Source organism: Neopelma chrysocephalum, unplaced genomic scaffold (genome assembly GCF_003984885.1).
Source record: "Neopelma chrysocephalum unplaced genomic scaffold, ASM398488v2 Primary Assembly neopelma1_94, whole genome shotgun sequence".
In the NCBI taxonomy this organism is placed as follows: Eukaryota; Metazoa; Chordata; class Aves; order Passeriformes; family Pipridae; genus Neopelma; species Neopelma chrysocephalum.
Window position 1 is genome coordinate 3691652 of NW_020897756.1, and position 26412 is coordinate 3718063.

At 60.4% G+C, this 26412-nt stretch overlaps 1 protein-coding gene across 2 annotated transcripts; it reads left to right on the forward strand.

Moving 5' to 3' along the window:
- Nucleotides 1-169: 169 nt before the first annotated feature.
- SOGA1 (suppressor of glucose, autophagy associated 1) lies at nucleotides 170-26412 on the forward strand. Of its 2 annotated transcripts, none has more exons than XM_027693909.1 (16): nucleotides 170-495; nucleotides 8309-8533; nucleotides 10055-10213; nucleotides 12846-12908; nucleotides 15691-16923; nucleotides 17903-18022; nucleotides 18196-18321; nucleotides 18626-18856; nucleotides 19034-19141; nucleotides 19726-19893; nucleotides 20910-21161; nucleotides 21254-21325; nucleotides 21713-21783; nucleotides 22012-23461; nucleotides 23557-23698; nucleotides 24734-26412. In XM_027693909.1, exons 2-16 carry the CDS (start codon nucleotides 8336-8338, stop codon nucleotides 24760-24762), a joined length of 4422 nt encoding a protein of 1473 aa, XP_027549710.1. In that variant the 5' UTR covers nucleotides 170-495; nucleotides 8309-8335; the 3' UTR covers nucleotides 24763-26412. The 2 variants fall into 2 exon arrangements, with proteins under 2 accessions (XP_027549710.1, XP_027549709.1); XM_027693908.1 differs by having other exon boundaries at nucleotides 414-495; nucleotides 17906-18022.

Genomic DNA, 26412 nt, shown 5'->3' on the forward strand with positions numbered 1-26412 from the left:
CGGGCAGGCGGCAAGGACGGGCGGCCCGAGAAGCGGGGCGCGGCGGGGGCTCGCACCGGCGGGAAAGGGCCGGCGGGGCGCGGCGCGGCGCGGCCGAAGGGCCGGCGGCACGGAGCCGACACGGCGGCCCCCGGGGCGCGGAGAACGGCGTCGGTGCCCGGCTCGGTGCCGGCGCCCGGGCCGAGCTCCGGGCTGACCGACAGCAGCTCGGAGGTGTCGGACTGCAGCGCCTCGGAGGAGGCGAAGCTGCTCTCGCTGGAGCTGGGGCTGAGCGGCAGCGATGGCGAGTCCCCCGGCAGCGCCCCGCCGCCGCCCTCGGCCGGGGAGGCGTCGCCGCTGCCCGAGGAGCCCTCGGTCGCCTCCGTGGCCAGCAGCCGCCTGCAGCTCAGCACCTCGCTCGCCTTCTCCGACCTCACCGAGGAGCTGCTGGACGCCGGCACCGACGGGCTGCTCCGCGAGCTGGAGGACCTGCGCTCCGAGAACGACTATCTCAAGGTGGGCACGGCGGGACGTCCCCGGGCACGGCTCGGTGTGGCGTGGTATCCCTGGGCAGTACTGTGGCAAAACGTGGCAGGAGTCAGCCAGGGTCAGCATCGCTGTCCGTAGCGTGGTTAAACGTCTTAGAGCTTTGCAGGGCATCTGAGGGCACGGCTCAGCATGCCACAGAGTCCTTGGACATAGCATGGCATGGTGTGGCATCCCTGTGCACGGCTCAGCATGGCACAGCATCCCTGGGAGTGGCATGGCATGGCACTGCATGGCTCAACATGGCACAGCATCCCTGGGAATGGCATGACATGGCACAGCACAGCATCCCGAAGTGTAGCTCAGTGTGGCACAGCATCTTTAGGTACAGTGTGGTGCAGGGCACCACAGGGCATGGCTGGGCAGAGGGCACAGTTTCTCTCAGCCCAGGGTGCCCTGGCTCAGCCTGGCATGACATCACCAAGCACAGCCTGGCCTGACTTTGTTGGGCAGACTAGCACACCATGGCTGGGTGCAGGGCTTGGCATGGCTCAGCCCAGCATGGCATCACTGGCATGGCACAGCCAGGGACGACCTGGCATGTTGTGGCTGGGCCTGGCTTGGCTCATCTTGGCACAGTGTGGCATGACTGGATGTAGGGCCCAGCTTAACTAAGCCTGGCGTGGCCCCACTGGACATAGGGCAGAGCTCTATGGCTGTGGCACAGCATGGCCCAGCTGGGCATGGTCCAGCGTGGTGTGGCATGGCTGGCACTGCTCGGCTCAGCATACCATGGCATGGCTTGGCACAGGGCAGGCACTGGCACAACGTGGGCCAGCTCAGCCTGGCATTACCCAGCTGGGCATGGCTTGCCCTGGCACAGCACAGATGGGTGTAGCATGGCCAAGCCTAGTATGGCCCTAGCTCAGCATGGCGAGGCTCAGCACAGCCTGGGCTGGCACAGCTTAGCAAGGTGCAGCTCAGCATGGCACGGTTTGGCTCAGCCTGGTTTGCTATCCTGGGACACAATATGGCATAACCTGACCTTGTGCAGCTGGGCACAGCCCAGCCTGGCACAGGGTGGGATGCTCCCTGCTGCTCTCCCTGCCCGCTGATGCTGCCAGACCCTCAGGAGATTTTCCAGCTCTCTTCTTCCCACTGGTTCCTGTGCTCCCTGGGGCCTTTTTCCAGGCGTGCAGAGTGGCTGCCTGGTTCATGGGTGCATGGTGAAGCCAGGGCAGACGTGCTGTGAGGGGACAGGGGCACAGAGACATTCTGCCTCTGGTCACACACTGGCCTGATGCACTTGGCACACGCTGCCTGCTGCAGGGTGGGCACCAGCACCCACCAGATGCCATGTCCCAGGGGGCTGCAGGCGTTTTGAACCCTCTGCTCTCCTTCAGGGTGGAGCTGTGGGTGAGATGCTTGTGCAGTCACATGCTGCAGGGTTCAGGGATGGGTACCAGGTGTCCCTGGCTGCTCTTCGGATGCCACAGGTTGGAAGTCAGGCCAGCTCTCATCTGCTGGTGCCCACGTTTATAAATGTGTCGGGATTGCAGCCCCGAGATGGGAGCTGGGCATTGGTGACGTGCTCAAAGATGGTCAATCAGGCCCTTTGTCCGTTAGCAAAGCCTCAGTTCACAGCTGGTGTCCCAACTCCTGCCAGAATTAGCAGCAACAGCTTAAGGGCTTTGATTTACTGGGAGTTGGAAAAATACAGATGAGGCCCCTCCGTTTCCAAGAACGTGCGTGTGAGCGCTGCCATTCCTGTGGACAGAGCGATTGCTTCCTCCATTTCCACAGGATCTCCTTCCTGGCAAGCTGCAGGCATGTGGGGTGTGAGTGTTTTACCTGCCATGAGGAGTGGCAGCTTAAATCCCCTGGCCAGGAGCAGTGGGAAAGTGGAGAGCTGCTGGAGGTGTGCACCAAGACTGACCATGGGGATGCTGGTGGCATCTCCCTTCTCTGTCAGCGTGTGTGTCTCCTCCCTGGCATGTGCATCCTGCTTATATCCATGTTTCCGTGTTGGAGCTCGCTTCTCCTGACGCTCAAGCAGAAGACTGGGGTGGTACCCTGGCTTCAGCTGGGCAGAAGCCCAGAGCACACTCCCCTTGTGCTCCAAAAAATGCTGGAAGGTTTGCCTAGTTTCTCCAGCAAGGAGCAGAAAACTGGGCTGGGCTGCAGCAGAGTGCTGGCTTGTGCTGTCTGTGCTAAAAATTCAGGGATTTGAGGACTTAGGGCAAAAATAAAGCCCTAACCCAAGCGCTGGCATTGCCTGCCTTGCCACGCAGCTCCCTTCTCCTCGGGTATGGGTGAATCAGGCTTATCCAAGGTGACTTATTTCCTAGGACTCACTCAAGTAGCTGCAAATGAATATTTTTTTAATGTATTCATCAGAGCCAGCTAAAACCTAGTGTGTATTGAAAGCGAGATGAGGATTTTTGGGGGTGGGAGGGTTCTGGTGACGTTCTGGCATGAGCCAGACGTGTGTGGTGCTACTATGCCCGTGTGCTGCACGCTGGGTTTGGGAGCTTCCCAGCAGAGCTCCAGCAGTGCCAGCTCACGTCCCATCTTTCCTCGGCTGACATAATAAAATGTACATGTTTAAACACACTTCACCCATTTCTCTCTGCAGCCCAGATCCGTGCAAGGCTCTGCCTCCTTCCTCCCGCCCTGGGAGTACCAGGCGGACCAGTGCCTCCTCTTGTCCCCGCTCCCAGGGTGGTGCACCTGCTGTAACCCTCCCTAAATGGGTTATTCCAAGTGTTTTCCCAAAAAAGGGCTGTTCCTCACGTGCAGGTTGGCAGCCTGGTGAGGGATGAGGTGTCTTGGGTGTCCTTGCCCCGTCTCGCTGTCGCTGAGCCGTGTGCTGGAGAGCAGCTCCCAGCCCTGCTCAGCGGGCTGGAAAATGTGAGATGTGATACGGCAGCAGCTGCGGAGGGACAGGCAGACAAAGAGTGGGCATGGAGAGGGTTTGGAGCGAGGGGAGGGGATGCCTGCAAACCCTTTCCTCTCCTCTCTGCGGGAAGGGGTTTAGGCAAGAGCCACGTAATGCTGGGAGCACAGCCCTGCCTGTGCCTTCCTGCTGCTTGTCCCCCTCCTGCTCCCTGCCCTGAGTCATCCCACATCCCTCGGGGTTTGCATGCATTTCCCAGCTCTAGGAGAAACATGCAGAGTGAGTGGGTGCCTTGTTTTCCCCAAGGCAGTCAGGGACCAGCACATACCACCAGCGAGGGCTCTCTGAGAGCATCCCAAAGGGGCCCTGGGGGCTGTGTCTGGGCAGCCTGGTTGGCACTGGGGCCCTGCTCTGCTGCTGCTCAGATTCTACCCAGCCACAGGTACAGGGACAATTCCCAGAGATCCCAGTAACCACCTGCAGAGCCAGGGCACATGGCTTTGCCATGGAAAGGTCTTTGCAGCCTCTTGCCTTTTTGGATGGTGCACGACATGGGGTTGGGCTGCAGAGAGCCCCCAGCTGTTTGCCTGTGAATTTATGGGGGCAGGCGTAAAGCCGAGAAATGTTGATTTTTCCCTCACTCCCAGTCCTGAGTGGGAGCTGGTGTGCTGGCCAGGGGCAGGGATCAGTGCACAGGCTGCTGTTTTGAGCTCCATCCAGCGTGACATGGAGGGAAGGATGGCTGGTGTTTGCTGTCAGAGCTGGGCTAGAGCTGCTGTTAATGCACCTAAAAAAACCCTTGTGTGTGATATGGGTGTGCCTTGCCCATCCTTCCACCCACTGAACCCTGACATGGGCTCGGGCTGAGCTGCATTTGCTGGGAACCCCTGGCTAGAAAGGGACATGCCTGAGCACCCTGGGCAGTTTCCTTTAAAAACCCCCTCTGATTTTATTTTCTCCCTATCAAATTCTAGCATAATTCCCTCTCCTGCCTGACGGGCGCTCAGAGTTAATTGAAAGCTGCTGCTTTTGTCCTGTAATCTCGGAGGAAGCCGGTGCTTGTTGCTCCTGCACGGTAATCCCTGTCTTTGCACGAGGGGAGGGAGCCGCAGGCGCAGCCGCTGCCAGCAGGACCCTGAGATTTGCACAAAGGCATCACTGCAAAACATCCAGGCAGCTTCCAGCCTTTCTCCTCCTCTACATCCCGCATTGAGGTTTAGGGGTTGCTGGTGGGGGATGCAGGCAGGGCTGTGCCCCCCAAAGCGCTGCCCGTCCCCCACGGCCGGGCGGCTGCTGCTTGGCTGTGCCCCAGAGCCTGGGGCTGCCAAAGTGAGGGTGTGTGTGCTGGCAGCGGCTCCAGAGCAGCCATGGCGGCATTTGCATGATCCTGTTTTGTATCCCTGGCTGCTTTCTGCTTCCCAGAGATAGCGGGTCCTGCTGAGGAGCTGCCGGCGTTGCACAGAGTGCCCTGCTCTGCTCTGAGCTCGCTGCATTCTTGCACTCACTGAAGCCAGCACGTAACTCCCCTTGGGGCAGGAGATCCAAAGGTTTAACTCTTCTTCTGCAACCTTTGATGGGTCTGGTGTGCATTTTGAGGTGTGCTCTGCTGTCCCCACTGGCCCCCCTTCTGCCTTGCCGCTGCTCAGGGCCATCACCCTAAAGCTCAGCCCTATCCAGGTCTTGCCCTTCCAGGAAGAGCTGCTGTCCTGCAAGGGGATGTGTGGACACAGCTGTTACCTCCTCCTGCTCTGAAAATGCATGGTTCCTTTTTCCTGAACTGGAACCAGGCAGTTTGCATCCCACCTTTCCGCTTCTTAGTTTCCTTAATAATCTCCCTAGGGAGAGACAGTTATCTCCGAGGTTTGTGCGGAGGAGGTTGAAGGAAGGTTGTCTCTTGGGCTCCTCCATCGAGGGTAACCTGGCTCCTGCAGACACAAAGTGGGCTGTTTGAGTCTCCCTGGACTGCAGATTCCCAGTGTCTTTTCCAAGACAGGTGATTTCTGGTGTAAAAACACCATGAAATCTTTGCTGCTGCAGAGACAGGACGAGCAGGATGCAGCAGTGGGTAATCCTGGAGGATGGAGGGCGTGAGCACCCCGGGAGTGTTTGGAGGCTGTGACTGCACACAGGGGTGGGCACCCTGTTGTTTATGGGACAAGAGGCTGAGCACAGCAGCTGTGCTGGAGAGAAATCATTTATCTCCTCCTCAGTGTTGCCCACCTTGTCTCCATTTCACACTTCATTTAGCATTGCTTACGGTGCACCATGCTCACAGTGGCACCCCCTGAATTTGTGGTGTTTCTGTGGGGTTCCTCCCTTCCCCTGGCTCTGCTCTCACCTTAATCCAATGGATTTTTTGCTGAGTTGGGCATCAACTCCAGAAGATGTGCAGATGCACAGGGTGAGGCTCAGTGGCTGTCACAGACTCCCGAAGCCATAAGAAGCCCCCTGTGCACCCCACGTGCAGCCTCCAGGCCCCACAGGGCTGCTCTTTTGCCATGGCCTGGCTGTGAAGGAGGCCAGCTCTGCCCTCCTAAGGTCTCCTCCAGTTAGCTGGCATTTTTCCACTCCCCAATCCTAATCCCTTTACTATGGCTTAGTGGCGTGGCTTCCTTCCTTGGGACAAGCCGGGGCTGCCGGGCTGTGGCCACTCCAAGGGTTTATTGGCATTACAGGATGCAGGTAAATTCCTGCAGCTGGAGTGAAGGGAGGCAACGCTTTCCCAGCCCCCCTCCAGTGCCAGCCCTGCTTCAAAATCCCCCAGCCCCACTCCACAGGGAAGCAGGCAGTGAAGGAGCAGCTCAGGGCTGTGCCTCCAGGCTTTGCCCAGGCCGTGGATTGTGGATCACTCTGGACACAGCCTCCCCCTAAAATAACGGTTGCTACAACCCGAGGCATAAACAAGCAGGAGCTCTTAGCAGGGCAAGCCCAGGCTTCCTTCCAAGCAAATGCAAGGTTTGGTTGGGTTTTTTCCAAGGTCCCTGCTCCCTGCCCTGCTCAGCTGCTGCCTGGGGAAGCCGCATAGCAAACGGGAGCGGGAATGGTCAGTGCTGGAGTGGGATTGGAATTGTATTCAAGCCACGATTCTCCTGACTTTGGTGGCGAGAGGCTGTTTTCCACCACCCGTTGCACTGCGCCTGCTCACCTGCAATCCATAATGCTTTTTGTCCTATGAAAGCTCCCAAGGAATAGATGCCATAAACCAGCTCCCTGGGCTGGTTTGGCTTGTGGGGGTTTTACTGGTGTCCCCAGGGCTGTGGCACTGCCATGGGTGTGGGTTCCCATCGAGTTTATCACCCCAGGGTGTGTCACAGCCATCACAGGGCTGTCTGCCAGCACATGTGGTTCATCTGTGGGGGATTTTACCTGAAATCCGGGGGGATTTCAGGTGTCAGGGGGGGTTTCCAAAACATGTCTGCAGTGATGCCCTTTCACGGGGCAGTCTCTGGCTGTCCCTAGAACAGCCTGACTGGCTGTCCCTGGGACCTCCTGCAGCCCATCTCGGAGCCTCAGGGCTGTTTCTGCTCTGCTGTTGTTCTCAAGACCCCCCAGCAAGCAGCAGAGCAGTAGAGGGTGGCAGGACACTGGTGGCCATGGTGCCACCGGGCTCTGCCAGCCCAGGCCAGGAGATAATCCGGGATTGTCTAATTGACGTTCCTTCTTTGTCACAAAGTGTTTAAAGCCAACAGTGAGTGACTGTGACTTGTCCCTGCAGCTGCCACCCCCCTCCCCGGGCTCGGCTCTGCCTTTTGGGGAGTTCTTGCAGCTGGGGCTTTGTCTGGGCCGGGCGAGCGCGGCAGCCGCGGTGCCAGCGCCTGGCAGAGCCGGCACAGAGCTGCGGTCTCAGGCTCTAGGACACTGTCACAGGCAGTGTGGGGAGCAGGGGGGTCCTGTCCCGCTCTGCCCAGGGTGAATCAGGGCTGAGCATTCCCACTGCCTGTGCTGGATCCTCGTGTCCCTCCCCTGGCCATGCTGTGGTGCAGGGTGGCAGCATGAGCCCCTCGCTTCTCAAGTGGCAATTGTGTTTGGCAGCAATGGGTGGTGTTTAGTGGCAAGGTTTTTGGCATGAATGCAGGTGCTTGATCCCTTCCCGGAGTGTGCTGGGTCCACTGGCTCTTGTCGAGGAGGAGAACAGCCGGTGTGATGGCTGGAGCGTTTCCTTGGAGGATTTGGGTTGAATCTATGTTCATGGCTACATGAAAGGAGCTTTGGGCAGTGCAGCCTGTGTGGATCCATAGGGGAGAGTCCTTGAGTGTTCCCAGTGGCCACAGCCCTGTGCTGGATGGGGGGGTGGCACTGGGGATTCCACAGCAGTTGTGTGCCGCAGCCCTGGAGGATGCTTTGGGTTGGCACTGATGCCAGCAACCCCTGGCCCTGCTGTGACAGTGATGCAAAGGCTTCATGCCAGAGGCTGTGCTGGACTGGGAGAGGTTCATCCCTGGGAGAGCTGATGGGACTGGGAAGGGATGGAAGTGGGCACCCAGCCCATTGACTGCTGCTTGGTGGCAAAACAAGGGGCAAACTCTGGTCCCCCTCGCTGGTGGCATCTCGTTCATGTCCCTGCATTGCCTCCCCTGTCCTCGCCTGCCATCTCCTCCTTCCCTCCCTTGCCTCCCTGACACATCTTTTCCAAAGATAACCTAATTTTTCTCCCCGTGGCTGCCGCCTGAGCTGCTCCTGCAGCTCCTCTCCCTCCCCCACCTTCCTCTTTCTTTTACCACAAATACTCTCAGGCGCCCGTGTTGACTGTTCCCCCCCCAACGGGTGTCTGGCTCGCCTGTGGGTGATGGTGCCCAGCTGGCTCTGAGCCCTCTTCCTGCCAGAACTGGGCTTGACCCAAGGAGTTGAAGGTCTGTGAAAATGGCTCATGGGGTGGAGGAGGGCAGGGGAGCCACAGTGGCGAGATGTCCCACAGGTCTGCCCCCTCTAACACACGTCTCCCCACAGGATGAGATCGAGGAGCTGCGCGCCGAGATGCTGGAGATGAGGGATGTCTACATGGAGGAGGACGTGTACCAGCTGCAGGAGCTCCGGCAGCAGCTGGACCAGGCCAGCAAGACCTGCCGCATCCTGCAGTACCGGCTGCGCAAGGCCGAGCGCCGCAGCCTGCGCGTGGCACAGACCGGCCAGGTGGACGGAGAGCTCATCCACAGCCTCGAGCAGGATGTCAAGGTGAGCCTGGCAGGGGACATCCCCACTCAGGCAGGGCCCCCAGAGTGGTTCTTGATGAGCTGTGGCCGTGGAGGTGGCAGGGGATGTCGGGGTGTGGGGAGCTCCATGGGGCTGTGCTGTTTGTGAGGCTGTTGATGGGGACATCACGATTCCCCACGAGCAGTGGTGATGTGAGGAGTGGGAGCAGTGCTTTGGCTGCACTCAGACCCCAGGTCTGAGGACATCTCGGGGTGGAGATGGCCAGCATGGCCCAAGGATGGGAGTCTCAGTGCCATATGTGAGGTTCATCCTGTACAGACTGGAGCTCCCTCATCCTGCTTTGATGGGGATGCGATGGGGCCACCACTGAGGGTATGAGTGTGCAGGAAGGGTGGGGACCAGGACCCTGGGGACCTGGGAGCTGCTCCTCTCAGCCCTTGGGGAAACCTTGCAGAGCCCCAGGAATCACAGCACTCCAGGCTGGGGCAGGGAGGAGGGGATTTCTGCAGGGTGACGTTGCTTTGCCCTCGAGGAGCCGCTGGTGCCGGTGAGTGTTTGCTGAGGGCTCTTGCTGACACAGCTGCTGCCAGGAGGGGGGTGCGGTGCCAGTCAGAGACAGCTCCGCATGGATGGGCAGCAGCTCGAGGACTAACTTTGTTTTTTGAACAGAAAACAGCCGGTCCTGGTGCCACAAGTGTAGGGCTGTGAACCTGCCTTGTGCTGCCCATCCCTGCTGGGGCCCTGATCCCCTCCCCAAACCTCCCATCAGCCCCCAGCTTGGGCTGCTGCTGCCAAAAACGCCTCCTCCAGCTTCTCCCTTTATGGGAAAGAAAGCACAGCCCATCCTTGGGGGAACAGGAGCCTGACCCCATGGCCTGAGCCCCCCCCCCCAGCCCTACAGAGGGGCTTGCTGCTGCCTCCTCAGCGCTGGTGTCCTGGGCTGTTCAGGGGAACACAGGCACTGGGGACAATTTTTCCCTTCCTATGGATGCAAGAGGGAATATTTTGTGCTGTTAAGCTCCCTTTATGCCAGGGGCTGCTCCCTTGCAGGGATCTGGAGAGAGGGGAGGCTCTGAGGTCGATGTAGGCACCCTTCACCTCAGGGCAGCTGCTGGTTTTTCTGTAATGTGATGCAGCAGCTCGCCTTTCTCCTGACCAGCACAGCTGCTGCCCACAGCAAGAGGCTGCCTGTTCTGATGCTTCCCAACAGATTTTCCAACCGTCTGGGGGCTTTTCCAGCCTCATGGTGTGGGAAAAAGGTAGAAAAAGCCAACAACAGGATTGGATTAGAGATGGAGAAGGCATGTTGGCCAGGGGATGGGGGCATGAGGCAGCCTTGCAGCTGGTGAAGGGGGAACAGCAGTCAGCACGTGGTCAAGGGGGCAACACACAGGAGTCAGGGTGTCACCCACCAGTGTCTGCTCCAGAGGATCTCAGTAACGGCCTGATGTTCTCTGCATGAGTATTGTAGGTGCCCGGGAGCTGCAGTCCCAGCCCCCTGCACAGTGTGGCAGTCTGATGAGACCCCTGTTGTGTCCCCAGGTGGCCAAGGACGTCTCTGTGCGGCTCCACAATGAGCTGGAGGTGGTGGAGAAGAAGAGGATCAGGCTGGAGGAGGAGAATGAGGACCTGCGCCAGCGGCTCATCGAGACCGAGCTGGCCAAGCAGGTGGTGCAGAACGAGATGGACAAGCTCCGAGAGGTGAGGGGGACACGGGAGGGGGCCCCGGGAGGAGTCCCCAAGGCTCTGCTCGTAGCAGGTGTCCTGGCCCTGAATCATGGGATCCCCCAACCCTGCTTGAGTCACTGAAACCCAAACCCTGCTGCAGATGCTTGTGAAACTTGAGCAGTGCCTGCCCTCGGCACGATTCATCCCACCCTGCGGGCACGGGCTGGCTCTGCCCCATCTGGGGGGGCTGCAGGACTTCCCCCCCTGTGCTAGAGACGCTTTATATGTCCTCAGCCACTTGCTCAGCCTGGCCACCTGGGCCGTGCCCAACTCCCACTGGGCAAAGCCCAGCGTGCTGTGTGGGGTCTGTGTGTCCCTGGCACAGTGCCCCGTGCTGGATGCATCCTGACCACATGCTGCTGGCTCAAACTGGGCTGAGCCGTGGGGTGCGTGGCAGCCGTGTCCCAGTGGTGTCCCAGTAGTGTCCTGAAGGTGTCCTGATGGTGCTGCAGAGCTGGGTGGGTGCACAAGCCCCTCTGTGTCCTGGGCAGCCACATATGTACCCATATGCACAGGTCCAGGGCACTTTGTGCCGCATTTGGGACCGGCTCCTGGCAGGATGTTATCCTTGGTGATAGGAAAGGCATCCTGGTGACAGCATGGACTTGTGATCCATTGCAGCACTTGTAACCCATTTCCTTACTGCCCGGGATGCCTTCGGTCCCCGGGGAGCCTGGGGAAGCACCGCTGGCTGAGCCATCAGGGCAGTGTGGGGGAGGAGACACGGGGAAGGGAAAGCTCTCACTTCCCACACCGTGCTTCCTGCACACGGCTTGGGATCTCTGGGGCCAGCTCCGTTTAATGCCGGGACCAGCTCCCGGGAAGGAGCTGCAGGACCTGGCCGTGGTCACACCGTCCCCTCTCAGCCATCCTCCCGCTGGTGACACGGAGCAGGGTCCCCCACACGGGGTGTCTCATCCCTGGGCTGCACAGGCTGCACTGACAGCCATGAAATGGGTTTCCCTGCAGCCGGGAGCGCGGGCTGAATAACAAATGGCAGCGGTGGGAGCTGGGAGGGAGCACTCCCGCGCCTGGAAAACAGGCAGAGAAAATGGTTGCGTGGTCAGTGTGTGGGGGGCTCCGAGAGGCAGCTGCTGCCTTGCCCTGGCTGAAGAGCGTGGGACAGGACGGGATACAGCCCCTCTCTGCAGCTGCCTGAGCCCAGAGGGGATGCTGCTGGCTGGTACAAGCTCAGGGACGGTCCCCGAGCTCCGGATGGAGTGTCCCCAGGCTAGCAAGGGCGTTGGGGTTACTCACTGATTGCAGAGTGCTAATTAGGCAAACATTAGTCAAAGTGAGCTAACAGCCCTCCTCCACCTCCTCCCTGCTGCTGGAGGGCGCCGAGCCTGGCAGAGCTCGTTAGCAGCCAAGCCAAGAGGCTGCACAGGGCTGGGCTCACCCCTCGGGGCTGATTATTTCTCCCTTCCAAGAGGTTTCTCCCATAATTGGATAATTGTCTGGGGATCATCCCCAAAGGCACAGGCATTTTCCTCTCTGCTCTACCCCTCCATGGCATCTCCTGGGGGGCAGGAATAAAGTAGGACCAATCCGGGTACCCCATGCCAAACCTGCCACGTGGAGCTCGGCTGTGACCAGACCCTCAGGTACTGCCACCCCAAGGGATGCTCCCAAGGTGGAGCGATGACATCTGACCCAGGGTGCTGTGCCTGGGGTGCTGGGGGCTGTTTGAGGCTGGTGATGTCCTGTGCCAGCCCCAGTCCCCAGCGCAGTGGGGGTGAGGGATGTCGACGTGGCACAGCCAGCCCCTGGGAGAGGCTCAGCAGCTCCAGCAGCTCCAGTGATGGTCGTGGCCTTAATAGGAAAGCCTGGAGCCCGGCACCTTGGCACAGGCAGCAGCTTACATTTCACAGCTGCTTTCTTTGGCTGTTGGGCCTCAGCACCAGCTTGGAAATAGGTCCAGGGCAGCTGCATGGATCGTGCTCATGGGGGCTGTGTGGATATTCTTGAAGGTTTTCCCCCAGCTCCCCTCCCCAGAGTGCTCTGGGCACCCGCTTTTTTCTTACACTTTTGGTCTCCCTTATTGCTCTGCCTGCCTTCCCCATCTCCCAGCTGTCCTCACTAGCCTGGACATTGTCCCTTGTGTCCCCAGAGACCCTGAGAGCAGAGTCAGCATTGTCCTGCTGAGGAGCCCTCGCCATAGCTGAGCGACCAGGACATGTCCCTTGCTTGGGGAAAAGGCAATGGGGAATGTCATCAACTGCTGCTCTCACACTGGAATGCCCTGAGAGCTGTCCCTTGGCCTGGGGGTTGGATTCCCTGCTCCATCCAGCCCTGACAGTGACTGTGACTCAGCCTCTCCACTCTCCATGGCTCATTTCCTGCTCACTCCTGCTCTCTCACTGCTCGCTTGCCTGCAGGGGGAATTTCTGGCCAAACCTCATGATGTGATGCTCGCCAGTCCAGCTCCCTCCAAGCAAAGGGCCTCCCTCAGCCCACCGGGGCTTGGGTGTTTTCCTGGGGTTCACAAGCAGCTGGAAAAGTTGGCGTGGATGTCCATCCATGCTGGGTCTGTCTGTCTGTCTGTCTGTCTGCACTGGAGTGCTGTGTGCTTGCTATGGGTAACAGCTCTCTCTGCTCTCTGCAGAATTCCCTGAAGAAGCGGGGCTCTCGCTCCCTTGGGAAGACAGAGAAGAAGCCATCAGTGCAGGTATCAGTGCCAGTGCATCTAGGACACGCCACAGTGACCCACCAACACCCAGGTCATGATGCCAGCTGGAGAATACGCCCAGCCCAGGAGTAAATCTGGGCATGGCAGAGCCATCCCCTCCTTTCAGGGCTTTGCAGAGCTTTCCTGCCTCTCAAAGCCCCTGCATAAGGGAGGGATTGATGTGCTGGGCCATCCTCTTTGTCCTCAGCCGCTCCCTTGTCTCATTTATCAATGGAGCAGCAGTGGCCAGGCGGTGGCTTTAACTCTTTCCCTGTGTAAGGAGCTGAAGGACTTTGGCTTTTACGTTTCAAAGCTGCTCGTGCCCTTGGATTGTGGCTGTTGCAGCCTGGGTCCCTCCTGCCTGTCAACAGCTGTGCTTGAGAGTGGCCCGGGAACCTCAAGGGGTCTGGGAGAGCAGAGGGTCCCCACGGGGGATGGTTGGAGGCCACACACTGTCCCTGCCCCTCACAGGCTGCCGGGGCAGAGGAGGGGATGGGGGATTTGCCGGTGGCAACAGGATTTCAGCTGTCACTTGCTGTTGGGCTGAGCTACTGTGACTCGCTAATGCTGTTACCAGGGCTGGGAGAGGCAGAGCTGCTGTTGCTGGGATAGAAAGGCAAGAGGAAAAATCCTCTTTCAAAGGCAAAAAGACGTGAAAGGTTTATTTTGGGGAGCAGATCAGTTCCCCCAAAGCTGGAGCAGGGAAGGAGACGCTGTAAAGCTACTCCTGACTGAGAGCATCTCATGGCAGGGACCCTGAGCACCCCAGGGGTTCTGGGTGACCTGTGTCCTTGCTGGCACAGCCCACTCTGTGCAGCTGCAGAACAGGGATCCCCAGGCCCTCAAAGACTTTCCCCTTCAGTCTTTCATTTGTTATTTCCCTTTAACTCCATCCTTGAGATCCCTTTTCCGGCCAGCCCAGCGTCCTTCCCCCACTTCCCCAGAGAGCAGACTGTGGCTTTGCACCTACAGCCGGCTCTGCCCTGAGCTGAGGAGGCCCCTCCATCACCCCTTTCCCAAGGCTGAAGCCCCTCCTCTGTCTCCTCCTGGGGCAGGAAACAACCCCCAGCTTTTGGCAGCAGTAAAACCCCTTCTGCTTCCCACACCCCTGCGGAGCTGAGACCCCTCAGCCTGGGGATGCAGGGCTGGATGCAGCCCCAGCTCTGTGACGGGACTAATGCTCCAGGAAGGAGCCCAGCCTGGGCTTCCCTGGGTGCAAATGCCCCTGGATGTGGCCCCTCCATCCGCTCCCTCTCCAGTGGCAGGGCTGGTGGCCCTGCGGGCACAGATGCTTGTGACTCATCAGTGGCTTCCTGGGCCCCTTTCCTGCTGGGTGAGCTGGGTGAGCATCAGTACTCACCAAAAATGGAGCTGTGGGGGACAGACTCGACACCGAGGTCTGCCCAGACCCCAGGGACACTTGAGAGGGTCCTGGGGACGTGTGTGTCCCTCTGGAGATGCCAGGGGGTAGAGGGACACGCCGGGCTGCTGCTTTTTTTTTCCCCTGGAAAAACAGGAACTGAGGTCATGTCTGCCCTGGCGGGGAGAGCTGCCCGCCAGCCCTCCCCTAATCTCCACGGCTAATTAGGGGGACGCAGTTTAATGCGCCTTAACGAGGCCATGTCTCTGTGCATGAGCACAGAACAGCAGTAGTGTGGTTCCTGTGGTCACAGCAGGACGTTTGGGGAATAAAATGTCACCCCAAACTCATGGGATCCCCCCCTTTCCATCACCCTTGTTTTGAGCAGTCCGGGAAGGTTGCAGAGTGAATACCTGCTGCAGGGTTTAGGGTTGGGAGGGTGGGCATGGCTGGGAGAGCTGGGACCTGGAACATCCAAAGAGGGGGACAGATTGTTTCTGCTAGCCAAGAAAAGGGGAAAGGAGATGAGTTCAGCTATGAAAAGGGCTTCCAGGGCCACCAGCCACCTGGCCAAAGGGCTTGGCCACCTCCAGCACCCACCCAGCTCCAGCGGGTGCAGCAGGGTGAGGGTCATGGCCAGGCAGGTCCCCTCCTGACAGCCACCACACCAGAGCTCAGAGCACTCAAGTGACCCCACGGCACGGGAAGCTGTGAGCTGGACGTCAGGAAATCCTGGTCCTCCATCCAAAAAGCTTCCCAGAGCCGAGGAACGGTCTGTCTGGGCAAATAGCCAAGGTCCTAACTGCTAAATAAAAAAAAAAAAACAACACACAGAGAAACAGTCCTGAGAAGCAAAGGGGCTGGGAAGGGACTAGAGAGCTGATGCTGAGGCTTTGCTTGGGTTTCAGTCCCCTGGCAAAGTGGTGGCAGTGAGACCAAGGGCTGGATTTCAGGAGGTTTCCAGCTGAAACTGCTGCTTCTCTGCTCTGTGATGGAGCGTTTAGGGCTGAGTGAGAGGAGCAGAGCCCCGGTGAGGGTGCAGTGCAGTGGCAGCAGTGCCAGTTGTTTCAGTGCTTGCTGGCTTTTGGGAGGAAACCTTGGTGACTTTTATTTTGCCCTGTGGAGTCTTGACAGCCTTCTGTCCCCCTCTGCCCTGTGGTGGATTGGGCTGGGCTTGGTCTACACATCCCTGCTGATGGCTCAATGTCCTTCCTGGGGCCAGAGCCATGGGTCTCCTTGCCCAGGCTCTGTGCTGTCCCTGAAAGCCTCCAGGATAGATCTCAAAGCTTTTTCCCCTCCACAAGTGGCTGCAGCTTCCCTGGAATGACTGGGGCGGGAGGGTGGCGTGTCCCCAGGGCTCTCTCAGACCCACCATGGCCCCTGTGAGCACCTTTCTAACACCCACTCCCTCTGTGTCCCCAGGAGGACAGCGCAGACCTGAAGTGCCAGCTGCATTTTGCCAAGGAGGAGTCGGCCCTGATGTGCAAGAAGCTGACCAAGCTGGCCAAGGAGAACGACGGGATGAAGGAGGAGCTGCTGAAGTACCGGTCCCTGTACGGGGACCTGGACAGCTCCCTCTCCGTGGAGGAGCTGGCCGACTCTCCCCATTCCCGCGAGGCCGAGCTGAAGGTGCACCTCAAGCTGGTGGAGGAGGAAGCCAACATCCTCAGCCGGAGGATAGTGGAGCTGGAGGTGGAGAACCGCGGCCTGCGGGCGGAGATGGACGACATGAAGGGCCAGGGGGACAGGGAGCTGCCGGGGCAGGACGGGCGGTTCCTGGTGGGCGTCTCGAGCTGCGGGGACGGAGGGGACACGGTGGCGGAGCTGCGCCGGCACCTGCAGTTCGTGGAGGAGGAGGCCGAGCTGCTGAGGCGCTCGCTGCTGGAGCTGGAGGACCAGAACAAGCTCCTGCTGAACGAGCTGAGCAAGTACAAGTCGGACCACGAGCTGGACGTGACGCTGTCAGAGGACAGCTGCTCGGTGGTCAGCGAGCCCTCGCAGGAGGAGCTGGCCACGGCCAAGGTGCAGATCAGCGAGCTGAGCGGGAAGGTGAAGAAGCTGCAGTACGAGAACCGCGTGCTGCTCTCCAACCTGCAGCGCTGCGACCTGGCCTCCTGCCAGACCACCCGGCCCATGCTGGAGACCGACGCCGAGGCCGGAGACTCGGCACAGTGCGTCCCCACCGTCGGCTGGAGGGACGGCACGGGCGGCGGCGAGGCCGACGGGCAGGACAGGGTGCCTGGCAATGGGAAGGTGCTCGATGGCCCCGCCAAGGTGCTCAAGCCCAAAGACCTGGAGACCTTGCTGGGCATCAGGGACCAGGCGACGCTCGTCAGCAAAGCGATCGACGTCTTAATTTCGGATGCCAACGGCTTCACCTCCGGGCTGAAGGCTTGCTTGGACAACGAGTGCGCGGGGGTGCTGCTGGGCGAGGCGGTGGGCAGCGGTGGTGAGAGCCCCAGCGACGCCAAGCTGATGAACGTGCTCCTCATGCGGCTGGGAGTGCTCCAGCAGGACCTGGGCTGCCTCGTGAGGAAGGTGGACCACCTCACCGGCGGCCTCAAGGAGCACATGGACTCTTTCCCCTTCTCCAGCCCCAGCAGCCACGACGTCACCAAAGACGGGTTGCAGAAGGAGCATTCCTCCGACTTCCAGGTACAGCTTCTTCCCACATCCCTCACAGCAGCTGCTGCTTTATTTGCTGCCCCATTTCCTCCTGCTTTAATGGAGCAAACCCTGATCCCCAGTGTAACCTCCCTCCTGCCTCTCCAGAGCGAAATCCAGACTAACACCTCACTGCATGCCAGTGGCACCGGGGACAAGGTAGGACTCTGCTCCAACAGAGTGTGCCCAGGGCAGGAGGCAGTGGGCATCCTGGCACATCCCAGCACAGGCTGGTCGTGCCAAGGCTGCCCTGCCCGTGGCCAGGGGCTCTCAGGTGCAATCCCTCCTTATCGGGGGCTGATGTTTTGGCTGCTCAACCCAGCATCCCCAGCTTGGAAGCTCTTTCATGTTGGGGATGAGCTGGGTGGGAGGAGAGCAGCCTGTAGCCCCTGAAAGCAGCCCAAATTGTGGGGACCCCGCTTGCAGGAAGCCTCAGCCCCCAGGGGTGCCCAGGCAGGGTAATTTGGAGACCAAAGGCTCCAGGGCAAATCTGCATCCAATGAGGAGCACCTTTGGAGCAGTGGAGAGCAGCTGTCACCCTCCTCTCAGGGGTCCCAGCTCATGCTGGGGACCGGAGATGTCAGTGGTGGTTGGGGCTGCGGGCACAACCCCTTTTCTGGAGCACACTCCCTTGTTCAGAGTCCTATTTTTCTGCATGCGGTCCTACCAGTCCCAGGTCCCAGTCTCCTCCAGTCACTGCATGGCACCGTAACTGGTGTTTGCACATTTTTTCCCTCTTTCTCTCTTTCTTCCCCTTTCCCCAAACAATCCAGGCCACGTGTCTCCTCATCCTGTGTTTCCTTTTGGTTTCCGCATTGTCTCCCGCCATGGTGATGAAGCTCCTTCTCCTCCTCATCCTTTTTGTCGTCTTGTAGTTCTTTACTGTTTCGGAGACCCATTGTTTTGTTTTCTGGCTTTTTTTTCTTCCCGCTCTTTTGGTTTGTTCTCATTAACTTGCCCACGCATGCAGCAGCCTGATTTTAGGGACGCCGACCCCTTCCGCATCCCCCACGCCAAGGACATGGACCCCGCACATCCCCGGAGCTACAAAACCTGCCGGCCTGAGGAGAACGACTCCTACGCCACCGAGGTATGACACGGGCAGGGAGCCACGTCCCCTGGGCCAGCGCTGTGGGGACAGGGCTGTGGGACAGGGGTGGCAGCTGGGCACCGGGGAAGCTGCAGAGCCCCGCTGGGGAGGGACACGGCGAGGTGCAGCCAGACACAGCCCACCATCCCTGTGGTCTCTCCGGGCTGTTGCAGATGAAGGAGCTGCAGCTGGTGCTGTCAGAGGCCAACGAGAGCCTGCGGGGGCTGCAGGAGCAGCTCTCGCAGGAGAGGCAGCTGAGGAAGGACGAGGTGGACAACTTCTCACAGAAGATCTGCCAGGTGAGTAGGCAGCACACTTGTGGCTGTGTCACCTCCAGCCCCAGCCCAATGACCCACTCGGGGACCTGGGTGTCACCTGGGAGCGCACCCAGCATGTCCCACCTTCAAGGGACACAGGCTGAGCTCACTCCTCTCGCACATGGGTGTGCAGCCATGCAGAGCTTCCCCCGTGGCGCTGCCTCGATGGCTCTGGTGTCCCCAGCACGCTGCCAGGGCATTGCAGCTCCCCAGAATAGGGATATGGGGCTGACACCAGGTTCAGCCCAGACCCTGGGGTGGAGACACCACACACATCTCTCCACAGCTGAAGGAGGACCACCAGAAAGCGCTGCTGCGACGGGAGTTTGAGCTGCAGAGCCTGAACCTGCAGAGGCGGCTGGAGCAGAAGTTCTGGAGCCAGGAGAAGAATCTGCTGGTGCAGGAGTCACAGCAGTTCAGGCAGAGCTTCCTCCTGCTCTTCATGAAGCTCAAGTGGTTCCTCAAGCGCTGGCGCCAGGGCAAGATGGTGCACAGCGAGGGCGAGGACTTTTTGGAGGTACAGTGGGCTGAGGGGATCCCACCTCAGCTGCCTTGGAGGGGGGAACATGCTGTTGGGCATCCCCAGGGCTGTCCCTTGTGCCTACACGTCCCACCCAGGGCTGTTTGGGTGTCCCCTGTCCCTGGCTGTGGGCTGTGTGTCCCCTCCTCACCCCAGCTGTGGTGTCTCCCACAGGTGAACAGCATGAAGGAGCTGTACCTGCTGCTGGAGGAGGAGGAGCTCGCCCCGCAGCAACAGGCAGACAACAAGATGTGTGCTGGGGACACCTGGACCCCCAACACAGTGAGTGGGGGCCCCACAAGCCCAGGGGTGGATCGGGGCAGGATGAGCCCCCGCTGTGGCTGTGGTCTTGCAGTGCCATGTGTGAGGTTCATCCTGTGCAGACTGGAGCCCAGGGGCTGAGCTCCCTCATCCTGCTTTGATGGGGATGCGATGGGGCCACCACTGAGGGCATGAGCGTGCAGGGAGGGAGTGTGGGGACCAGGACCCTGGGGACCTGGGAGCTGCTCCTCTCAGCCCTTGGGGAAACCTTGCAGAGCCCCAGGAATCACAGCACTCCAGGCTGGGGCAGGGAGGAGGGGATTTCTACAGGGTGATGTTGCTTTGCCCTCGAGGAGCCGCTGGTGCCGGTGAGTGTTTGCTGAGGGCTCTTGCTGACACAGCTGCTGCCAAGTGACGTGGGGTGGTGGTTCCTCTCGGGGTGCATGGCTGGGTGGGGATGCTCAGTGCAGACACATCACCCCCAGGGGTGGTCCCTGCCTTGGGAGCAGGGCTGGGATGCAGAGAGGGCAGCTTCCATGGAGTCCCACCTCCTTGGGTACCCTCTGGGTCCCAGCTCCCTGTGCTTACCCCTGCTCCCTCTGCAGCCCAACGAGTGCATCAAGACTCTGGCCGACATGAAGGTGACCCTGAAGGAGCTGTGCACGGAGCTGCGGGAGGAGCGGCGCGGGGCCAGCGAGCTGCAGCAGCAGTTCACCAAGGCCAAGGCTGCCTGGGAGATGGAGCGCGCCGAGCTCAAGTGCCACATTGCCCAGGTGGGAGCCCTGGGCACCCCGCGGGCTGGCAGAGCCCCCTCCTTGCCTGGTTGGGGGCTGGGGGGGCTGCCTGTGCCCCGTGCCAAGCGCTGGCCGTTGGGCAGGGCTGGGAGCAGGGTGGCACTGTGGGAATCTTAATTAGCAGCCGCTCAGGCAGGCGAGTTTCTATAGCAACGGGGCTGGCATGGAAATCTGACTGTGGAGCAGCAGAGGATGCTCTTTATTCCTCTGCTGGGTTTGTATGGGGGGGTGGGATGGGAGAGGGGCTCAGCATCCCTGCCCAGGACAGGCATCTGAGCATGGCATCACAGCCCTCCTCTCCTCTCCTGAGTTACAGTGCAGGTGGGGGCTCTGCATCCCTGTGGATGCTGCAAAAGGAATGCATGGCTGTGGTGGGGGCAGGAGTTGGAGGGAGGGCAGCCTGGGCTTCTGCCTGCAGAGTCAGTCCCGTTGGTCCCCCAGCCCTGCCCTCCCAGTGATGAGGGGTTTCTGCTCCATCACACTGTGTTGGCAGCAGCCCATGGCTTTACATCAGCTCTGCTCCCTAGAGCAGGTGCCAGTGCTTTCCAGGCAGGATTTCTCCAGGCAGAGCTCAGCAGTGGCCCCCAAGTCCCCACTCCCCCTCAAAAGAGAGCAGAGCTGCCATGGTGGCAGCACCCCAGTGGCAGCAGCATCCTTGGGGTCTGCTCTGCCAGCCCTGCAGGTGATGCTGCCCCACTCCAGGAGCCAGGTCCCACATGGAGGAGTGTGGGCAGAGCACAGCCAGGCAGGCAGGACATTCAGCCTGTGTCCCACTGGGTGACCATCTGCCAGGCCAGCTGGCACAATGTGGCTGCAAGCCAGGGCTGGCCATGGTGCCCACAGCACACAGCCTTGGGGACAGGCTTGCTGACCGAGCTGGCAGCATGGGACCAGCACTGGGAAGTGGGATACCCGCAGCCTTGCCCCTCATCTGGAGGTGTCCAGCACCACTCTGGAGCCACGGGTCCCCCACAGCCACCAATGTGTCCCTGCAGCTGGAGTCAAAGGCAGGCAAAGGGATCGCAGAGCGTGCACTGCCAGACTGGAAGGTGGCACTGAAGAGGGAGCGTGAGGAGCACCAGCATCTCTTGGCAGAGTCCTACAGCGCCGTCATGGACCTCACCAAGCAGCTGCAGATCAGTGAGAAGAACTGGAACCAGGAGAAGGTGGAGCTGCTGGCTCGCTTCAAGGAGGAGCAGCAGCAGGCAGAGCAGCAAGCAAAGGACCTGCAGAACAAACTCAACCAGGTATGATGTCCCCCATCCTGAATGTGTCCTCCAGCCTCTGCTACTTGCCCAGAGGGGCACATATTGCAATGAGTAACTGTCACATTCTCCAGTTGCAGAAAGGATCCAACCCGTGGGCATTGAAGCACTCGGAAATGGAGAAGCACGGCAGCAACTGGAAAGAGGTGGGTAAGAGAAGGTGGAGGGCTCTCAGTGTGCTTGTTGGGCTCAGGTCTATGCTAAGGGTTAGGTGGGAGGTTGTGTTTACCCCAATTAACACTCTCTTATACAGCAAATGATGCTGCAAGTGGGAGCACCAGGAACTGGGGAGAATGAGAGGGTGGAGGGCATAGCTGAACCCCAAGGGCTTCCATGGGGTTATAAAAAGCTGATTTAAAATAGGTGTGGATGCAGTGAGCCCCATGCAACCCTGGGAATGGGATGCTGGGCCTGGGAGTGTGTGGGAAGCTGGTGGTGCTGGAGGGGAGCAGGATGCAGCTCATGCTTCAGTCCGTATCTGTGCTTTGGTCCTGTGCTGGCTGACCCCGGAGCTTTCTCTTGTGCCCTCCTAGGCTCTCAATGAGAAAATCACAGACAAGGAGACAATCTCTGAAACAGAAGCCAAGGGAACCAACCTCAAAAGGTGAGTGTGCGTGGTCTCCAGGGCACAGAGAAGGCCCCTGGGCTTGACATCCCTGACAATCAGGGAGAGATGCAGCCATGGTCCAGGGTAGTCCTGGAGGCCAAGGGCTCCCCGTGAGGAGTAGGACTGGGTGCCCAAGAAGGTCCCATTGTGGTGGGAGCAGTGTGCCTTCAACTATCCCCCAGCCTGCTGCCCTGTCCCCTTTTGATCCCGATCCTCTCCCCACAGGACCAAGTCGGTTTCCTCCATGTCAGAGTTCGAAAGCTTGCTCGACTGTTCTCCCTACCTCCCTGGAAAGACCATGCCAGGGCTGGGTGACCATGCCCGGGGCAAAAAGTCATCCTCAGCCACGCAGCTGCTGCCCAACGGGATCCGGGACAGTGCCAGTGTTCCTCCCTCCAACTGTACATATGTGAATATCGAACAACCTGCCCCCGACAGCCTGGCCAAGGAGAAGCTGGGCGTGTCCTCCTGGGACTACTCGCGGGCAAGCAGCCTCTCCGGGCACGACCCAGCCCACAAACAGATACAGAGGAGCTACACGGCGCCCGACAAGACGGGGATCCGCATCTACTACAGCCCGCCAGTGGTGCGGCGGCTGGAGGCGCCTCTGGTGCACAACAAGGAGGGCAAGATCATGATCGAACCCGGGTTCTTGTTCACCATGGCCAAGCCAAAGGAGCCGGAGGAGTCGGCCAGCACCGAGGGCACCTACAGCCAGTGGCTGTGCAACTTCTCCAAGCAGCAGCGGGAGCTGCTGGACGGCGGCGCGGTGGAGGGCGCGGTGCCGCCGGTGCCGCGCTTCCCGCCGGCGCTGCACGACCTGGAGATCTCGGGCAACATGAGCGACGACATGAAGGAGATCACCAACTGCGTGCGGCAGGCCATCCGCTCCAGCTCCCTCGAGAGGAAGGTGAAAAGCACCTCCAGCCAGACGGTGGGGCTGGCCCACGTGGGGACACAGACCATCCAGACGGTGAGCGTCGGCCTCCAGACCGACCTCCCGCGCGGCGCCGGCGTGCACGGCAAGAGCTGGTCCCCGCGCAGCTCCTCCCTCGTGTCCGTGCGCAGCAAGCAGATTTCCTCCTCCCTGGATAAGGTCCACTCCAGGATCGAGCGGCCGTGCTGCTCCCCAAAATACGGCTCTCCGAAGCTCCAGAGGAGGTCTTCCTCCAAGCTGGACGCCTCCAAGGACAGGAGCCTGTGGAACTTGCACCAGGGCAAGCAGAACGGCTCCGCCTGGGCCCGCTCCACCACCACCCGCGACAGCCCCGTCCTCAGCAACATCAATGACGGCTTGTCCAGCTTGTTTAGCGTGGTGGAGCACGCGGGCAGCACCGAGTCCATCTGGAAGCCGGGCTGCCCCGAGAGCAGCCGGGCCAAGCCTGAAGCACCCAAGTACGGCCTCGTGCAGGAGTTCTTCAGGAACGTCTGCGGGCGGGCGCAGAGCCCCACCACCCCCCAGGAGAAGAAGGAGGCCGCTGGGGAGGATGGCAGCAAGAGAGCCGAGCACCCCAGCGCCGTCATCCACCACCCAGCTGAAAACATCTCCCGCGTCCTGAACAAGAAGGTCCTCAAGCAGAGCAGCTGCGAGGACCCCAAGCCCTCGTCCCCCGGGCAGGGCAGTAAGGACACAGCCCTGCGGGACCCCGACCTCATCTCGGCCTTAGCCAGCGAGGTAACAAGGCACGGTGCCCCCCGGGGCGTCCCGCCGTGGCGGGGGTCGGGGTGCCCGGCCCCTCTAACCCCGCTGTGCCCTGTCTATTTTTGCAGGACACGGCGTGTGACTGCAGCTCCCAGTCCCTCACCTCCTGCTTCGCCCGGCCGTCCCGCTCCGCCGTCCGCCACTCCCCCTCCAAGTGCAAACTGCACCCCGCGGACCCCCCCAGGGCGGAGGAGAAGCCGGGGGCCTCGAGTGAGTGAGGACGGGGGGCCGGGGGACGCAGCTATCCAGTGCCTGCTATCCAGAGTCCTGCCGGAAGAGCGCCCGCGCTGACGCCCGCGGGGGCCCCTCTCGGAGGCGGCGCGGGCGCATCTGTCTCCTAAACGTCCCCTCGCCCCCGGCGGGGACGCTTACGAAGCAGATGTGGGGCCGGAGGCTGCCGGTAGCCCTGGGGGGGCGCGGGGTCATCCCGGCCAGGGTGGTCACTTCACCTCCCGCTGCCGGCACCGGGGGGGTCCTCACCGGTGCCCACCGCCCCGGGAATGTCAGCCGAGACCCCGCCATGCCGAGGGCTCGCCGGGCCCTGAGAAGGGGAGAGCAGCCGGGGGAGGCTGCTCGTGTGGACGGGAAGGGCTGGGGGGAAGCGTGGCCGTGTGGAAGCGCTGGCTGGAGGTGCCGCGGTGGCCCTGCGGACGGAGGGTGTTGGCTCTGGTGCTGCCCGCCCTGCCCGGCCTCCAGCTCATCCTGCCGGCCCCGATTGCGGTGCTGGCTCTGGTGCTGCCGGCGCTGCCCGCCCTGCCCGGGCTCCAGCTCATGCTGCCGGCCCCGATTGCGGGCGGTTGCATCAGCCGCACGTGCTTCCCCGGGCAGGAAGGAGGAGGGAGGGAGGCTCCCTGCGGTCACCCGGGCTGCGCTGGATGGGGGGGCCCTCCCTGGCCATCCTTCTGCTCTGGGGGTGCTGCTGAGGCCCTTTGCTGATGGGAAAGGTCCTGGTGGTCCCCGGGGCTCCTCCAGCTGCAGGGATGGGGTCGCTGGGTGCACAGCGTGGGGAGAGGCAGTGTGTGCCTCTGTGTGTGTGTGTGTGTGTGCACATCCCCTGCGCCCGAGGGGCCACGGCTGTGGTGCCCCTGCCTTGCACCCACCTCCTTGCTTGGGGCCACTTGCAGTTATTTCTCCTCCAAGTGCTGAATATACATATTTCTCTTTTTTTTTTTTTTCTCTTTTCTTGTTTTGTTGTTTGTTTGTTTTTTTTTCCCTCCACTTCTGGCTCTGGCCAACTCCGGACAGCCTGCAATGTAAAACCAAGTGCATTTTAAAAATACCGAAATGAGCTACATTGGAGAGGCACCAATTGGATTAAGAGATTGTGGGTTGGGAGGCTGCAGCGTGGCCCGTGGTCTGCGCTGCACATCCCTCTGTCACCACCAGAAAAAGCCTTACCCGAGGAGGGAGGGGGCAGCAGCCACAGCCCCCACGGCAGTGCAGAGCTCCTGGGGCTGGGGGGCTGCGACCCAGCCCCACACAGAGCAGCGTTGGTGCCTCTGTGCAGCTCCAGGAGAGAGCAGAGATTTCTGAGGCAGCTGCCTGACCTATTTTCGAGCTGCCTGCCAGGGGCCAGGCAGGGATTCACCCAGATGGAGCTGCCTGCAGGTGCCTGTGGATCCTGGGGCTCTGTGCATTGCTCTAGGACTGTGTACACTGCTCCAAGGGCTCCGTGCACTGCTCCAAGGGCTCCGTGAACTGCTCCAAAGGGCTGTGTACCCTGCTCCAGGGGCTCTGTGTGCTGCTTCAAGGGCTCTGCATTGCTCTGGAGCTCTGTACACTGTTCCAGGAGCTCCATGCACTGCTCTAAGGGCTCTGCATTGCTCTAGGGCTCTGTACACTGCTTGTGGGGCTCCATACACTGCTCCAAGGGCTCTGTGTGTTGCTCTGGGGTCGTGTACGCTGCTCCAAGGGCTTTGTATGCTGCCCCAGAACCTCTGTACGCTTCTCCAAGGGCTCTGTGCATTGCTCTGGGGGTGTTTACACTGCTCCCAGGGCCTCTGCACATTGTCATCCTGCAGTTCCACTTACAAACAGCTCGTGCTGCCGAGGCTGCTGCCCTCTCCCGTCCAGCCCAGCCGCTCTCTGCCCGCAGCAGCAGCAGCAGCAGGGCTCCATCACTGCCACGTCGCAGCCTCCGTCAGCACCTCGGCGACGGCCACTCACTGCCTGTGTCTCCAGACACAAACCAGCATCAGCCAGGGCTCCTCAGGCCCAGCACCGATGGCCTTTTGCTCCTGGCCCCACAGGGACCCTCGTCACGCGGGTGGGGGACACACAGGGCAGGTGCCACCCACCCTCACCAGCAGCCGGGGCCGGGCGCTGTCCCTGCCTTGCCAGGGAGCAGTCGGGTCTCTGTCCCACAGCACTGCCACGGGCGATCTCCTGCTGTACATAGATCCTTTCGGGGTGGTTTTTAGCATTTTCATTGATAAATCGGGGGTTTGGTTTTGTTTGGTTTTTTTTTGTTTTTTGTTTTTTTTTTAAAGACTTCTCTACTTTTGGAATGTGGTTTCTCATTTTTACAACTGCCTTTTAATTATTTGTAATATTGGTCAGTTCTGTCTTACTCTGTAAATAGCAGTGCTGGGCATTTTCCAGGGGGGCTGAGCCGAGGCTGGCAAGGGATTTGTCGGGAAAATTTGAGGTGTGGAGGTGGCTGATTCTACCCCAGCCCCTGCATGGACTCTGCCCTGTCCTCCCCACATGCCAGTGCCCGACCTGGGGTGAAGCCCGAGGTGTTTTGGGCAAAGCCACGCTTGCCCCTGCCCTGTCCTCCTGCCTCCTCTCACCAGCCCATGCCAAGGTCGCATGAAGGGCACCTTGTGCTCCGATGACAGGCTCCCTGCCCACCCTGTCCTGCACCCCTGTATCATGCCTGCTTGTTGTGTGATGAATAAAGGTCCTGCAACCCCTCACCCACA

What these genes read in the sequence shown, in the direction of transcription:
- SOGA1 (XM_027693909.1), top strand. Translation starts at nt 8,336, where the DNA reads ATGCTGGAGATGAGGGATGTCTACATGGAGGAGGACGTGTACCAGCTG. An exon ending in AGAAGAAGCCATCAGTGCAG is followed by an intron (nt 12,909 to 15,690) that starts GTATCAGTGCCA and finishes CTGTGTCCCCAG; the next exon opens with GAGGACAGCGCAGACCTGAA. An exon ending in TCTCACAGAAGATCTGCCAG is followed by an intron (nt 18,322 to 18,625) that starts GTGAGTAGGCAG and finishes ATCTCTCCACAG; the next exon opens with CTGAAGGAGGACCACCAGAA.